This window comes from Equus asinus, chromosome 19, assembly GCF_041296235.1.
Source record: "Equus asinus isolate D_3611 breed Donkey chromosome 19, EquAss-T2T_v2, whole genome shotgun sequence".
NCBI lineage: Eukaryota > Metazoa > Chordata > Mammalia > Perissodactyla > Equidae > Equus > Equus asinus.
Window position 1 is genome coordinate 12,819,375 of NC_091808.1, and position 16,010 is coordinate 12,835,384.

At 42.6% G+C, this 16,010-nt stretch overlaps 1 protein-coding gene across 7 annotated transcripts in view; it reads right to left on the reverse strand.

Moving 5' to 3' along the window:
• Positions 1–16,010, reverse strand: part of RHBDD1 (rhomboid domain containing 1) — a 157,940-nt gene that overhangs the window by 25,447 nt on the left and 116,483 nt on the right. The window contains exon 7 of one of the 7 annotated variants that reach the window (XM_070489628.1): positions 1,193–1,292. The exons of the other annotated variants lie outside the window; for them this stretch is intronic. Within the exon in view, the coding sequence (XP_070345729.1) occupies positions 1,264–1,292 (29 nt within the window). The 3' untranslated portion in view covers positions 1,193–1,263. Of the gene's footprint in view, positions 1–1,192; positions 1,293–16,010 lie in introns of those variants that run through there. 7 annotated transcript variants of the gene reach the window in all.

Below are 16,010 nucleotides of genomic sequence, written 5' to 3' on the forward strand. Positions count from 1 at the left end.
AGCTCAAACACCATACCCTCAGGAAAGTGACTTCATCCCCTCTTTGCCCTAAGCTCTCACAGGATCATGTCCCCTTGCTTCAAAGCGTATGACGCCACAGTTAGTAATTATCCTGACTCTATTTCAGTAATGTGCATCCTCATTACGTGGTGAGCTCTGTAGGGGCAAGAACAGTGATGGTTTGTGTTCACCTTCTCTCCCCAGGGATGAATAAATAAATGAATGAAGCAGGAATGGGAGGGAGGGAGCGAAGTGCAGAGTAGTGACTACTGCCCTCATTTTACCGATAGACAAAGTAAGGTTCAAGGAAGGTGTGTGATTTCCTGAGGTCTCATACACCTGGACACCCAGGGGCTGGACTGAAGCTGTGTTCTTTATACTCCACCATATTGCTTTGAAAACCAGCACCCACAGCTCTCCCCTCACCATCAACCTTTCTTCACTTTAACCAGCAGCTCAGCAAAATACCAGTGGCTTTTTTCAAATGAGAGGCTATGAGGGTAGGGGAGGGGCCATAATTGTTACATGGATAAAGAAGAAATTGCAAGTTGATACAGTGGATATTTTGAGTTAAGAAAAAAAAAAAGATGACCATGAAAAGGCACAAAATTTGCAGCTGTTTGGACCAAGTGTAACAGCATTTCCAGCATTGTTTCTATGGATCTGACAATAGCAGATTAAGGGCAACTAATTTCGTAAGAGGCTTGGACCTGTTTCCAAACACTTCTCTTAAGGTAAAAAAAAATAAGGGCAGTAAAAGCCCCAGCGAGGACACTATACCAACACGACTGATCTAAATAGAACATACTTCTCTGAGTCATTTGTAGCTTTAAATACTATAGAAAAAAGAATTTACAAAACATGTCCAAATGGCCTCCCTTTGATGTGGTGAACTCTTTCAAAACCACAATGTTCAAATTTAAGTTAAAGTGCAAACCCTTCATGTTTACAATGGTACTCTTGGAGGAATGCAATATAAAAGTACAACTGTTCAATTTCAAAGACAAGACTTATAACCTCAGAACAATGGGCATTCCCAGTGTGAATTTATGAGCTGTTAAACCTCAAAAGGTTTCTTCAATTAGCAATGAAGGCTCTTGACAACTCTGCAGCCTGATATAGGGGCTGCTTTTTATATAATTTGGGGTGTACTGCTTTTATCAGAACTTTCTCTTACTTTTACTGACCTCGGACGACAATTACTGTGCTTCTCTCTGGGCAGCGTTTGATCCTGCTAATTATGCTGTGGGGCCAGCCGGCATTTCACGGTTTACCATCGCTCCTGGGGTGCGCTACAAATTATACATAATGCATTGCATTGTAATTGCCGCATTGTGAACTTGGCTTGCCTTCCCAACATAAAACACCGACATCCAAGTCGTTTTATTATAAAAAACCATAAGGGATTCTTTTGGATTATAAACATCTGAAGACATAACATTCTCATGAATTCCATCCAGCTATTTTGAACACACAGGGGGCAGGCAAGGCCGAAAAGCAAAGCAAATATATTTCATATTAATGTTTACAGAGAAAAAGAGGAGGCAGTCATGAAGGCAAGACCATACTGAATGCAAAACAAAACAGAAAGGGGGTGGTAAGCTGAAGGGCACACAAGAATCCAAACTGAGAAACTAGAGACGCAAGGTCTAGTGACGGTCCTTCACCTCTCTGCGCCTCAAGTTCCTCATTTTGAAAAGAAAGGCGCAGAACTAAGTGACCACAAAGGTCCCTTTTCCATGAATCAGGAGCCTCACGAGAGCAGTGGCTTGTTTTCTGAGCCCGATTTGTCAGGCCAGCTTTATCACCGCACTTGGAGCCTGTGTCTTGGACCAAACATGAGGCCTCTCCCCATCACTCTGTCGGTTTGGGGCCTCTTAGAAAAAGATAACACCTCTTTAAAGGGCAGGTTGCAGAATAAATGAAGTTGCTACTTTATATGTGTGATACCACCAAGTGGAAAAAAAGTCACGGGAACAGCGTTGTGGTCAATGCAGCTTATCGTCACCTCCGTGCCCCAGGATGGGGTCCTACTGCAGACAGGCCGCAGTAGGCCCACCACAGTCCTTTGTGCCTGCAGGGTGTGTGAACAACACCTAGGCACCAGGTGATGTACTCCCACCCTCTCCCCGCCCCCCTGCCCCCCCCATAATGAGACAGTTAACAGGATATGTGAATTCAGACTGGTTTCTTTTCACTTGCTCTCAGGGAAATGACTGTTCTAGAGGAGCTAAAGGTGGGAGCAGTACTCAGCCTAACTGAGCACATTCTGCATTAGTGTGTGGAAGCAAGTTTTTGACACAGCGATGATGCAAAGCTCAAAGGGAGAGAGTAGGGGAGAGGTTGTGGGGGGTAATTTACAACAAATCATCACTGTTTGGGAACGTTGCCCCTGATGCTGCTGCATGTTAAAGCAGCGTCAGTCTGTCTGCTTCGGACTTAGGAAGTCACTGGCTTTTTTGTTCCCTCTTTGTCTAGTGGTGTTTCAGTTGCTGGGGGTTGGGGGCTATGATCCGGTGCAGCCAGAGGACCCAAGTGACGATGGACAGTAGCTCCACACCCGTGCTGTCCCTGCAGGCCCTGCCTGGGAGCTATGTTTGCGGGGAGAGCAGCCTGTGCTGTCACACGTTCACAGTGTCCCTGGTGCCAAAGACTTGGGGGACTTCATCCCTGCTCCAATCCACACTGCACTTAGTCTGCAAACAAAAGCATCGGGACTTATGACCAGATGGGTACTGTTCTGCCAATGGGGACAGGAGGACTGGCTATTTTAAACTGGGACCACGAGTGGGACTGCTCCCTTGTATTTTCTCTAGAAAATACCTAGATACAGAATAAAACACCCAGGCCCCATTCAGCATACTCCCGCAGCCAGATGCACTCACTGAGCCCAAAGGGGGACACTGTCAGTTCTTGCTTCCTATGAGCAATGACGGAAGCTTGCTTATGTGTACTCTCTCTTTTCAACTCTTTTCTAAATAACATGCAGTTTCTATAAGCATCACCATAACTTTTAATATGCCAGTTATACAGGGCAATACTTAAGGAATTCATGTAAAGATGACTGTTGAAAATCCTAAGCCCAATAGATTTTCAAGGGTTTCTTCTTTACGTCGAAGTAAATGCGTTTCTATGCCCTCTGCATTGGACAACAGTTTGAGCAGGGTCTTTGCATCCAAACAGACTTCCCTGTTCCACACCAAACTGCCCCCTTTCATGAAGAGGACCGACAACATTTTCTGTAGAGCAGGTAGGACTGGTGTGGCTTCCGAGCCACCCAAGGGGAAATGAGAAAGGACCAGGAAAATCCAGCAGTGGCTCCCTCTAGGAGGAGGGGTCCTTCCTCACTGGGATGACTACTCTAAGGAACGCCAGCAAAATGTCCTTGAGTTGGGGGTTTAAGGGCATCTACTCCACAGTTTTCTACATGGTCCTGTCAAAAAGGGTTTCTCTTTATTCTCTTTTATTATCCTGCCACCACGTTCAACCTTGGGAGACTCTATCAGAGCTCAGATCTGAAAGATTTCATGTTAGAAATGGAACTGCTGACTAAAGGGAAGGAATAGCTGGTGGCTTGAAAAACACAATTGCCACCACCAAGAGTCCTGATCCTCCCGATGCCCTCCACTTTGTCACTGCAGTGAGTAAGGTGGGGCACCTGGCACTGCTGCTGGTCCATATAGGCCCACTAGTGCAGTGGAGCTGGGCCTCATCTGTGCCACGGAGCACAGTCTAGAAGAGATGCACGGCCTAAAAATGGTACAGGGAGCACTGCGACACCCAGGATGTGCCTGAGGCTAGCACAGCTAAGTACCTTAACTGGAGTGATCTCCAATCACGCAAGGACGCCCTCAGCTCCCAATGGATCATCACCTCTCATGCTGTAGACAGGTAGACAGGTATCCACTTGTCCTTAGTGATGGGGACCAGACCCTACAGAGTGTACTGGAAACCCCTATGCAAATCACTTTCAGGGGTAAACTCCTATTTATTTTTCATCCGAACTGGAAGAATCACATAATCAGATGTCTCTTCCGTACATCTTCATTTAATGAACAAGAAACCTTACAGAAGTTACCACCTGGATACTTAGGACTCAAAAAAGCAACACTCACACAACTGGGGAGTCAAAGTCCTTGCTCAGCCTAACCATACCACTGTGGCCAGAGAACAGGTGTCCGTGGGTGGACAACCACCTGTGTGTGGCATGATCCTCTGAGTCAAATGTTAAGTTGTGAAAATTTGATGGAAAGTATGTACGTTCTCAAATTTCAGTTCTATTCAGTGATGATCCACCTGGTTTGACAATCCTCTGTTAACTGGAAAACTCACCTTCTTCCTCCTAGTAACAGCTAACATACTGTGTGTTTACTAAGTGTCAGATGTGGCGTTAGGCACTGGACGTGCAGCATCTGAAGCAATTTTCTAACAAATATGGACAAAAGGGAGTTTGCCTTATCAGTAACAGCCCTGGGGAGAGCACAGCTGATGTTCTCACTTTCATCTCTCCAACCTCTCCTTTAGTTTGGTTTAGTACTTGTAATTTCTAATTCCACCAAGTTTTCTGAGACTATCTTTATTCTTTCTTTCTTTCTTTATTTTGAGGAAGATTAGCCCTGAGCTAACTGTTGTCAATCCTCCTCTTTTTGCTGAGGAGGACAGGCCCTCAGCTAACATCCATGCCCATCTTCCACTACTTTATATGTGGGACGCCAACCACAGCATGGCTTGCCAAGTGGTGCCATGTCCTCAGCTAGGAGCCGAACCGGCGAACCCCAGGCTGCCGAAGCGGAACGTGTGCACTTAACCGCTGAGCCACCGGGCCGGCCCCTGAGACTATCTTTAATTTTAGCATCTCTCCCCTTTTCTTAATTAACATAACCAACATTATAATTGAAAACACTTTTTGTGTGTGTCAGGCTCTAGTCTAGACCGAGGGGATATAAGGATGAGTAAGGTACAGTTTCTTCTCTTGAGAAGCTTATTTAAGCCTAAGATGAACATAAATGTAGGGTTTAAATGAGTACATATATTCACATCCATGAAACCTGTGCAATAAAACCACTATTAATGCTATACAGAATTTCTAAAGCTAGCTAGACCTCGGAGATTACCTAGACATCCCCTTGTCTTACAGATGCTGAAACAGAGTTGAGAAAAGTTAAGAAATTTACCCAAGGTCCCTCAGCTGGCTGTGATAACTTCAGAACCCAGCTCTCCTCATTCTCACTGACTACAGTGACGTGCCTACAATTCAGTGCATTGAACGATATACGTGCTCCAACAAGGTTTCAAGTAAAGGGGTCACTCCAGCGGCTCAGCTGGCCACCAGGCATTGTCAGTCTTACTCATGTAACACATAACCCGACTCTGTCAGAACAGTGGCTTCTCTTTGAAGTCAGGCCACAAATACTCAAACGTGCAGTTGGTAGGCAGTTAACCTTACATCAAAGAATTCTGTGTTCCTCAACTGACTTCTCCTCCCACCTGGTTCAACAGTGAGCAAGTGGCCCAAACCAAATTTCAGACCTATATTTGACAGCAAAGTATTCTTAGAACTTTGAGTGTTTGGCAAAGAAGGATCACTATCCTAACTATTTACTTAAATTGTTACGCCCAGTGCTGTGTACAAGGAATCCTGGATGAGAAATAGACAAGACATCTGTCAAGGCCTGTGAAACACAAGAGTGTGGAAAGGGTGGGAGGCAGTCTGGGCCTCTTCCCCCAAACCCTCGAGTCCATCAGAAGAGAGGTAGCCATTCTGCTACCAACTAGTCCACAGGAACAAAAAGGGGACTCTCAGAAGCGGGCAGTTAGGAGGACCAACAGTCAGAACTACAATTTTAGGATGGAACACTCTTATTTATTGGCCCTAGACTTGTTCTGGGGCTCACAGAACTGCTGCGAGGGAGATATCAGCAAGCGCAATTCTGTCAGTGAATGAAGCAGGTCAAAGTTCCTCTCATTTGGTTATCACTCCTTAAAATAATAACAACAATGATAATGAAGACCTGGCATTTCCAAGGATGACAATGTGTAGAACTTTCAGACTTGTTTACTGTTGGTCTAACTTATCTTCTTCTATAAAAAGAAAACAACTCAAATACAAAATCTTAGAAAAATTCCTGCTCAAGGGGATTGGGCAGGGAAGAAAGAGTAAATATGAGAGGTTACATCCAGGAGCTGCTCTTGGAAACACTCCTAGGGCAATGAAGCTTGGCTCTAAGTAAATAAATACCAATCTTCGAACAGTAAATGGCAAAGGATAAGGAAGCAGAGTGGAAAAGGGAAAATGAAAATACTACCTTCCCAACTTCTTTAGACAACGAGGTCAGAGGTCTCTCCTCTGGCACCAACTTTGTGGTCACCAACATCTCTAGCACAAGAAAACATCTCACACAATTTTCTTGAGTAATTATTTCCTTAAATTGATGCCAGACAAATCATGTTCCTTCTCTAGGGGGAATATACTTTGGGATTCCTGCCACAAATTAAATGGTCTATGAATTTAGAAAAAGATCATTTAAGGACAACCAAAAAAATAATATATACACTGCAAAAAGGAAATACTGAAAGTAAACATGAGTCCCTAGGTTGGACATCCAGGGAGGATGGATTGTGCCAGAGGTGACAACACAGACTCCAGTTCTGCCTCTCTCTATTTTGAAGTCCAGGTCTACCAAGAGATGTAAAACGAAATTCAGAAAAATAATATAGCAGAGAAAATGCAGTTTTATACGCCCAATTTTTATGCTACAGGTTTCCTTCCCCTGTCTTCAGTTTATAAACAGAAGGATCTGTGTTTTGAATACAAAAGGTCAGTTGTGCACACACATATAATCTCACCAAAACATGAGAAATAAAAACCAAAGCCATTTCAAATATACTTCAAGAAAGGCACCCCAAGGAGTGAGAGCTTGATTCGAATGTGAACAGACCAACCTCTGGACTCCAGGGACAAGTATGTCCTGGTGACTGTGGAGTTCCTAGTGCAGGTGGCCAATGAGTATTTGTTGAATGATGGAATCCCAAAGAATTTTCATGGATGGAGGGCACGTTCTACCATTTCCAACTCCTGCTTTGACCCAGAGACTCAGGCCATCAAGGGACAGTGAAGATTTCTGAGTTTAGCCCAAGTCTACCCTGGAGCCATCCAGTGAGGTCCATCATGGCCTCATGTATAGGCCCTGGGAGCCAGATGAACCAAGAGGAGCAAACACTCCCAGTGTCCATTTACATAAGGAAAGTGTAGATTCACATTTCTAGGGGTACAATCAGGGCTGAGGAAGAAAAGGATGGTTCTTTCCCTTAGGTAATCCTCATCTCTCTCTCCCCTTTCCTCTGATTTAGTCTCTCTGCATTTCTTTCTTTCATAAGGAGGCAGTTCTCTCTCTATCTTTCCATCATGTTCAACAGGGCACTTGCTACCAAATCCTAGAGCTTTGTAGAAAGACCACAAAGATTCACCTTTGGATTAAAAAAAGTCACATCTCATGAAAACACAGATATTGCATGACAAATACCTAAGATCAAACACTTAGAATTCTAAATAAATAAACCAAAAGAAACCAGACAGGCAAAAAACACCTCTTTGATTTTGTCAAGAAACATCTGAATATTAATAATAGCCATGCTTCTCTCATACTCATAAGGCAAAGCAAATAAACTATAGCGATTCAATAGAGAGAAAAAAATTAATTATGACCCTAAAGTGGCTACTGCTTCATAAGAGCTACGAGAAGTCAAGTCACCTGTAGTCTATTCTTTCTTGTGCCTTAGTTGTAATAGAGGAGAAAACTGACTTGGAAAAGAACATGAGAGAAATTACAAAGGACATATTTTAAATAATTTGGGGGATGTCCTTTCGGGTCTACCATGATGGCAATGTAAAAGAAATATGGTAGACCCTCCTGATTTACAGAGGATACGTTCCAAGACTCCCACTGGATGCCTGAAACTGAGGATAGTACCGAACCCTGTATATACTATGATTTCTCCTATACATACATACCTATGATACAGCTTAATTTATAAATTAGGCACAGTAAGAGATTAACAATAACTAATAATAAAATAAAATAATTGTAACAATATACTATAATAAAGTTAGTGTAGACCTTAGAAACTTCAGCATACGATTTTCTTTTCTTATGAAGTCGAGTACTTTCACCTCTTCACTTAAAGGAAGAACTTCACTGCTTCTCTTTAGCATATCCGAATTGCCAGCATCACTACTCTTGCGCTTTGGGGCCATGACTAAGGAAAGTAAGGGTGACTTGAACCACAAGCACTGCAACACCGCGACAGTCAATCTGACAGTCGATCTGATAACTGAGACGGCCACTAAGTGACTAATGGGCAGGTAGTGAATACAGCTTGGACATGCTGGACAATGGGATGATTCTTGTCCAGGGAGGGACAGCAAGGGATTTCATCATGCTACTCAGAATGGTGCGCAATTTAAAACTTCTGAATTTTTTCTGGAATTTTCTATTTAACATTTTTGGACACGGTTGGCCAAGGGTAACTGAAACCACAGGTAAGGGAGGACTACCTTAAGCCACTAAGGCATTTACATGCGCTTTAACATCAGACTTTACCACTTACTAGGTGTTCACTCATTTGTTAATTCCTTTACTCCTTCTGTTGCTCAGTCACTCATCCAACAAATATTTATTAAGCACTTCCCTGGGCTCTGTGATAGGTGTGAGGGATACACGAGTGAATAAAGAGCCGGGGGTAACTTCATCCACTGGAGGAACAGTGCTCAGGAATTATAAGTTTTCCAAAGGCCTGTGAAAATGTTTGAGACCTCAAAATAATTAATTGGCTCCTAAGTGAATAAGAAACTATAAAATTGAAACATAATAAACGTTTAAATGCTTATGAAATGTACCATATCAACCATTTAACTCAACTCATATATATCATATGCACATTCATTTACTTAAATATATATTTATATACTATGATGAAATTGCATATGTTTTAATATATTTGAAATGACATGGGGTGGAGCTTCCAAAAGTAAAAGCCCACAAAAGTCCTCAAATGTCCCCCCATGATGGATGGGACATCCACCCTCATGGAGTTTACAGTCTAGAGGGGTTGGAGGCCCACACCAACAGCCTCAATCACCTTGTAAAATATCTAAGAAAGTAACCTCTCCGAGCCTCAATTTCCTCATGAAAAAACAACCAACCAAAAACCAGAAACCCTGGCCTTCAGGGTACTTTTGAGGACAAATTAAAAAAAAAAAAAAAAAAAAGGGAAAGCATTTCATAAGCTCAAAGAGATGAGAAGCAAAGTTTTAACTGCTTAAATCTTTGTTCCTCCAGGTGGTAAATGTCTCTGAGCATGTTCAGTTCAATACTACACGTGCTGCCAGAACAAAGCAAATCTCAACCACGCCCTAAAAATAAGGCTGCTGTGGTGCCCTTCTGCAGCCAAAAGATGTTTCTGGACAGACACACACAAACCAGGATGCTTCATGTGTGGATACAACTTGGTCCATATCAGGAGATTTGAAAGAGGCAGAAGTTTTTTTTAAAAAAAGCTTATTTTAGTCAAAAAATGAAACCATTTTTCAATTAGCTTCAGCCCTGAGCAGACACCATCATCTAATGAGAAGCTGTAGACTGCTCCTAAACTCAATTTTACTTCCAGCTTTTGTAGACGTTTTATGAAACACCTTAATCCTCCCAGCTGGCAAGGCCAGTACGTAAAAGGGGAAAATTAACTCAGTTTTGGAAAAAAAGGATCACATAGCGCAGTATTGAAATAGATCCTAGGAGGCAATTTGGTTCTATTATCTGCCCTTTTTCTCTTTTCCTTATTGGTCTTCATGGGCACCCTTTTGGGGAGTGGGGTAGGAGAGGGCTCGGGTGGGATATGACCAGGGTTAAAGCAGCCCAGGACACAACATAAAAAATGGAAGGGGGATAACATTTGTAAACTTCTGCCAATAGAAACTGGCTCCTTCAAAGGTGTCAGACAAGCCCCTCCTTCTGGCTTCATGATCCCCTTTGTGTCTCACCGCAGGATGTGTGTTAAGATGACATACAGTGTGTTTAAATAAAACAAGAAAACAAACCAAGAAAAATTTAGCATTATGAAGAAGGAAAATCTCCTAAAAATACAATGACTTCAAACATGAAATCACATTTACAAAATAACATCTTAATGGTTTGGGCATAAGTGACTCAGGAACATATGGATTAAATTTCCTTCAAAATGCATATGACTTTAAAAATTAGGGGGAAACTTGCCAGCAAAATTAACTTGGTTCGTAGAGCAGAGCTCAGAGGGAAAAAATGTTTGTCAAACTGTACTCACTTTAGTGCCTCTTTTCTGTACTTTCTTTGGTAACAGTCAATTGGCTACAACGGCCATTGCCTAAGAAACTTGAAACAATTTTCTTGGAAATGGTTTAACTCTCTTTCCCTATTTAGGCAAAGTATTCAATAAATTTATAATAAAGGACTTTCCTTCACTCCCAATATCTCAAGCATCAAAAATAGAGGGTTTATGGGGTTGGCCTGGTGGCACTGTGGTTAAGTTCACACGCTCTGCTTCAGTGGCCTGGGGTTTGCCAGTTCAGAGCCCAGGCATGGACCTGTGTGCCACTTATCAAGCCATGCTGTGGCAGGTGTCCCACATATAAAGCAGAGGAAGACAGGCACAGATGTTAGCTCAGGGCCAACTTTCCTCAAAAAAAAAAAAAGGAGGTCTACTTCTATAAAACATGGTGAGCTGCCTTAGGACCAGAGTAAATGGCTACCACATCTTTGTGATAATCGGGTACGGCTGCATTTTCATTTCCTTTTAATCCACATGGAACTAACTTCAAGAAAATACCATGTTTTTTCTGTTTCCAAAGTAAAGATGCAAGTTTTAGACAAAGCCCAAGATAATCAGGCTCTGTTTTACCTGCCCAACATTTTTTTTTGTTGTTTCTTCACCACACGAACTTCACACACGAACACAACCACCACCACCAACACTGTAAAACACCTTAGGATTCAGAGGGCTTACTAATTCCAGACACACCCTCAAACATCATCTCATTCCATTCCGGGGGTACAGTCATGACAAGCATTCAACCCATTTTTTAGATGAGGAAACTGATTGCTGAGGTTCAGAGAAAGGTCCTATAGCAACAACCAGCCACTCTGTAAACACCAATTGTACTTACCTGTCTTGGCATCTGTTATTGTTTGGTTCAACTGATTTTTAACAGTCACACTCCGGAGAATGCTTATTTCCTTTATCCCTCCTTACTAGAATCTCTCATTCTTCAAGGACCAGAACAAATACCACATCTTTATGATATGATCCTTAGACACTCAATCTCCAAGCACACTGGTCTTTTTCATCTGTCAGCTGGTCTAGGCTACAGTCTCCAATTATTCAATCAAACACTAATCGAAGTGCTGTGAAGGCATTTGGTAGATGTGATTAAAAACCACAACCAGGGCCGGCCCGGTAGTGCAGCAGTTAAGTGCACACATTCTGCTTTGGCGGCCTGGGGTTCGCCGGTTCAGATCCCGGGTGCGGACACAGCACCTTGTGGCAAGCCATGCTGTGGCAGGCATCCCACATATAAAGCAGAGGAAGATGGGCACGGATGTTAGCTCAGGGCCAGTCTTCCTCAGCAAAAAGAGGATTGGCAGCTGTTACCTCAGGGCTAATCTTCCTCAAAACAAAAACAAAAACAAAAACAAAAACAAACTGACTTTAAGGGAGATTATCCTAGATAACCTCGGTGGGCCTGATTAGCCTTAAGGGAGCTGAGGCTTCCTTGAAAAAGAAGAAATTCCACTTGTGGACAGCAGCTTCGGCACATGCCTGAGAGGCCCAGCCCACCCTTCCTGAAGGCCTGCCCTACAGATTTCAGACTTGCCGGTTCAGCCCCCACAACTGCACAGGCCAACTCCTTGCAATGAATCTCTTAATATGGATCTCCTACTGGTTCTGTTTCTCTGGTTCATCAGGTGATGCTCCCCTGTGTTTTCCTATCGTTTATATAATTCTTAAGTCATTTCTAGCTTATTGCTGGTACCGCAACTTTGCTGTAGGCAGGCTCATGTCTCAGATATCTCTGTAGACCACACAGCACTTAGTCTTACATACGAATAAATATTCACTAGAAGAATTAAGTTATGTTATGCAAGAGCAGGACAGAGGTGCTTCATCCTCCAGTGAAATAAGTAAACCTAACACAAAATGCTCATGGGGAACTATGACTAGCAAAGGAGAGTCATAGCTTAAGAGGGGAGCTCACCAAGGAGATATTTCTATCACCTACCAACAGGTTACTGTGTTTCTACTCCTTCTACAGGACAGTCCTGCACACGCAGGGCATGGAACATTCCTAGGTCTGAGGTACTGAATGATGATTCCAACCTCGCCACCCCCGCCCCTGTCATTGTGAAACCAAAAAGCTCTCCCATAGACACATTTCCAAATGCCCCCCTGGGCATACTACACCCATCTCTGATCCAGAACTACCTTCTTAGCATTATAATGATAAAGTTACTCTCTAGCACAGTGGTTCTCAACTGGGGGTGGTTCTGCTCCCCCAGGGGACAACTGCAATGTCTAGATATATTTTTGACTGTCACAACTGGGGGAAGGGTGCACTGGCATCCAGTGGGTAGAGGCCAGCTGCTACTCAACATCCTACAATGCACAGGACAGCCCCTCCCCACCCCAACAAGGAATTATCCAGCTCCAAATGTCAACAGTGCTAAGGTTGAGAAACCCCGCTCCAGAACCAACACGCTTGAAAAAGTAGGCTATTTCCAGCAAAGAGGAGAAGGCTCAACTTTGGATCAAAGTAACAAACTGTCTTCAAATTTTCTGTACCATAAACACACCAACAACCTAAATCAAACTGCCTTAGTTTTCAGAAAAGGCATCAAGATAAGTACACAAAAAGGTACAAGATTAGATATGTAAGAAAGCACGGACATGCTTGGTAACTTCTTCCTCCTTCCTTGCCTCGCTTTTCCCATTCTCTTGTCTATTTCTCTCCAGAAAGATCTCTGTTCTTCCCCAATTCCTGACCTAGAGAATTAACTTCTAATGATAAATTAATTTTGACAAAATTCCTTTACCAGAAGTAAATGTGAAAGTCTGAAGAATTTAGTAAGACGGCCTTTTGCCCATACACAGAAATGATTAAAGACTAGACTGCGATTAAATTCTGAGCAGAGTAACATAATTAGCAAATTTATGAATGGGTCTTCTTTCACAGTTCTACTGTCAGGACTAATTACTTGTATTAATTAGAACTGTCAACACATGAATATGCTTGTGGAAGCTGCTTCCTATGGTAAAATATGAGACTTGTAAATATCGAGACACTTGGAAAGATGCAAAGACTTTCATTTATTAGCAACTCTAAATGATGTAGAAGCATTGACTGCACAATGAGCCTTGGGAATTGCCTGTAAATAGATTCCTAGTTAATGAATTTGCTATTTGTTCTTCCTTGCGTAGGCATTAGTCTCGGTTTAGCCTTTGGATGAAATATCCAGTATATCACTACTTTAGAAGGACTGTAGCAAGAATAAGGAAAGAAATCCGCAAGTTAACAGAAAACTGGAAAGAGTAGCCAGGATGGTTAAGGTGAGCAGTGACTAGTCTGAGATCCATTTTAAAATAAGTTTTAAGAACTGCTTACATGATAGGGGAAAGATGTCTGTGGGATTAAGAACCAGAGTTTGAACACCAGTTTTAACTCTGTGACGCTGGGTAAGTAGACAAGTTATTTAGCCTCTCTGTGCCTTGGTTTCCTCATCTGAAAAATGGGGAGAGCGACAGAATTTGTAAAGGGTTGGAGGGAGCCCCAAATGACTTACTGCATGTAAAGGGCTTAGACCAGTGCCCAGCACAAGATACATACTAGCTGTTGTTTTCCTAATAATTATCATCACTTGGGACGGGGACGGAAGCAGAACTGAGCATTCCTAGAATGAGATCTTCGGAGCAACAGGCAGCGTGAGAAGGAGCTTTGGAGTCAGAAAGGCCTGGATTCACCTCTCAACTCTGTCACTCATTGAGTCTCTTCTAAGCTTCAGCGACACCCTGCCTCGTGAATCCTTGTGAAAAATAAATGAAAAAAATTGCATGCAATACACTTGCTACGCCTGGTGCATAAAAAGGGCTTGCTAAAATGTTAGTGCTTAAGTATTCATTACCATTATTATTTATTTGGAGAAATCTCCAAAATTGACTGAAATGGATGCCAACAGAAAAATTCTGTAAGTGACCTAAGATAAGTGGAAAGAGAAAACAGGCAAGAGGGGAAAGAGAGATAGGCGAGGGGAGGAACCATATCAAGGGCCTTCTCCGCGCCAGGCTGCCTTCATCTCTCGTCTCAGGTGGCCATCCGCACAGCCCCGTGAGGAGGTCTAACTCCCTGGCCACAGAATCCCCCTAAATCATCTGATTACCTTGTTCACTGGTGAAGGAGAGACAGCTGGGATTCCAACTGGGGCCTGACTGACTGCACAGCCCGCACCACGTTGAGGTGTGAAAGTAAGGCTGCACAGGCCTTCGGCACAGACTGAGGGGCACACAGATTCCAGGCTCTTACTTTTCCCCTTTCTTCCCTTTACATATATTTAAAAGCACAGCAATCAAATTCTTAACAGGCAGAGCTTGTTCTGGCTGGCTGGCTAAACTTCATCTGATAGCAACCATAAAATAATACCATAAAACAATTGTAAATTAAAGTCAGTTAATCAAGTCATTTCAATTTTAATCCCCGTAAGTCCAAACTTGGCAACAGGCCACAAAAGACAGAATTAGTCTCGTTCTGTGTTTTGCTTTACGAGGTCCTTCCAGAACTCGTATTTCCGACAGTATGAAGATGGCCCATCTCATGGATGCTGTAGGGAGCATGCAGGGAACAAATGAAGAGAACATCTGCTAAGGTCCCTCCCAATTCAAACATCTTATATTTCTAAACATAGCAAGATGTCAATATTAGAGTTGATTTCCACTGAAAATTCATTTCTGTATAAATACAAAACTAGACAACTAATAAAGTATGATAACTTGATAACCCCTAATTTTGTCTAAAAAATAATATAATACCTCAAAAATCAATCTGGCCAAAACTTTATAGCATCAAAATAATCAATAAGTGAAAAGAAAATCTAGTTGGAGGATGTTTTGGATCCTTTCACGAGAATGCTCAGATAAATACAAGGTATGAGAAAATCCCCTGGAGTCCTAACGACATGTTAGAAAGCACGCTGGTTCAGCTGATCCTAGGAGCCTGTTAAAAGTTGTTTTAAAGGATATATCTCCCCACCTCTACTCTAGTTGCTCACGCTGGGGCCCAGGGCAGGCTACTCCAAAATATCCCACAATAGCATATTGATTATTTTGAATTCAGTTACTCGAGAAGCAAAAAGGGCCTTCTGACCTTCCTGTTTCTGTTTCCCCTGAAAGCAGGAAATAAATCTCCCTTGTGAAAGGGGTTCTCCTGGTGTCCTTATCACCAGAGCCCGGGGATTCAGGACCCAGAAGCCCGTACAGACAAACCTTGTTAATTTACAGTCTCAAGCGTAGACTCTGCTTAAATTCCTCACTAGTTATGTATCTCAAATCTAAGTTTCTTTGTCCTGTCATTCCTCAGGAATTTATTGTTTCTTTGTGTAAAAGATATAGATACTGCCTGCTGTGTTCACTGTCTGAGCATCTATTCTTTATGATCTCCAATACGTGCATATTAAACTGCATTTTTCTCCTGTCGATCTGGTCTTGTGTCAATTTTATTACTAGTCCAGCCACAAGAAGGGAAGAAAGGGGATTTGCCCCACCCTGACGCTCACTGGATGCTTTTCAAAGCAAGTGGAGCTGCCAAAGGATCCTACTGACAGTCTTCTGAGATAGCGGGGGAACCTTTAGTAATGATCAGAATGCACGTTACTGCTCTTCAAAGAACTCTGTTAATTTCTTGATGGCATATTATGCTTAAAAATGAACTCAGGTGA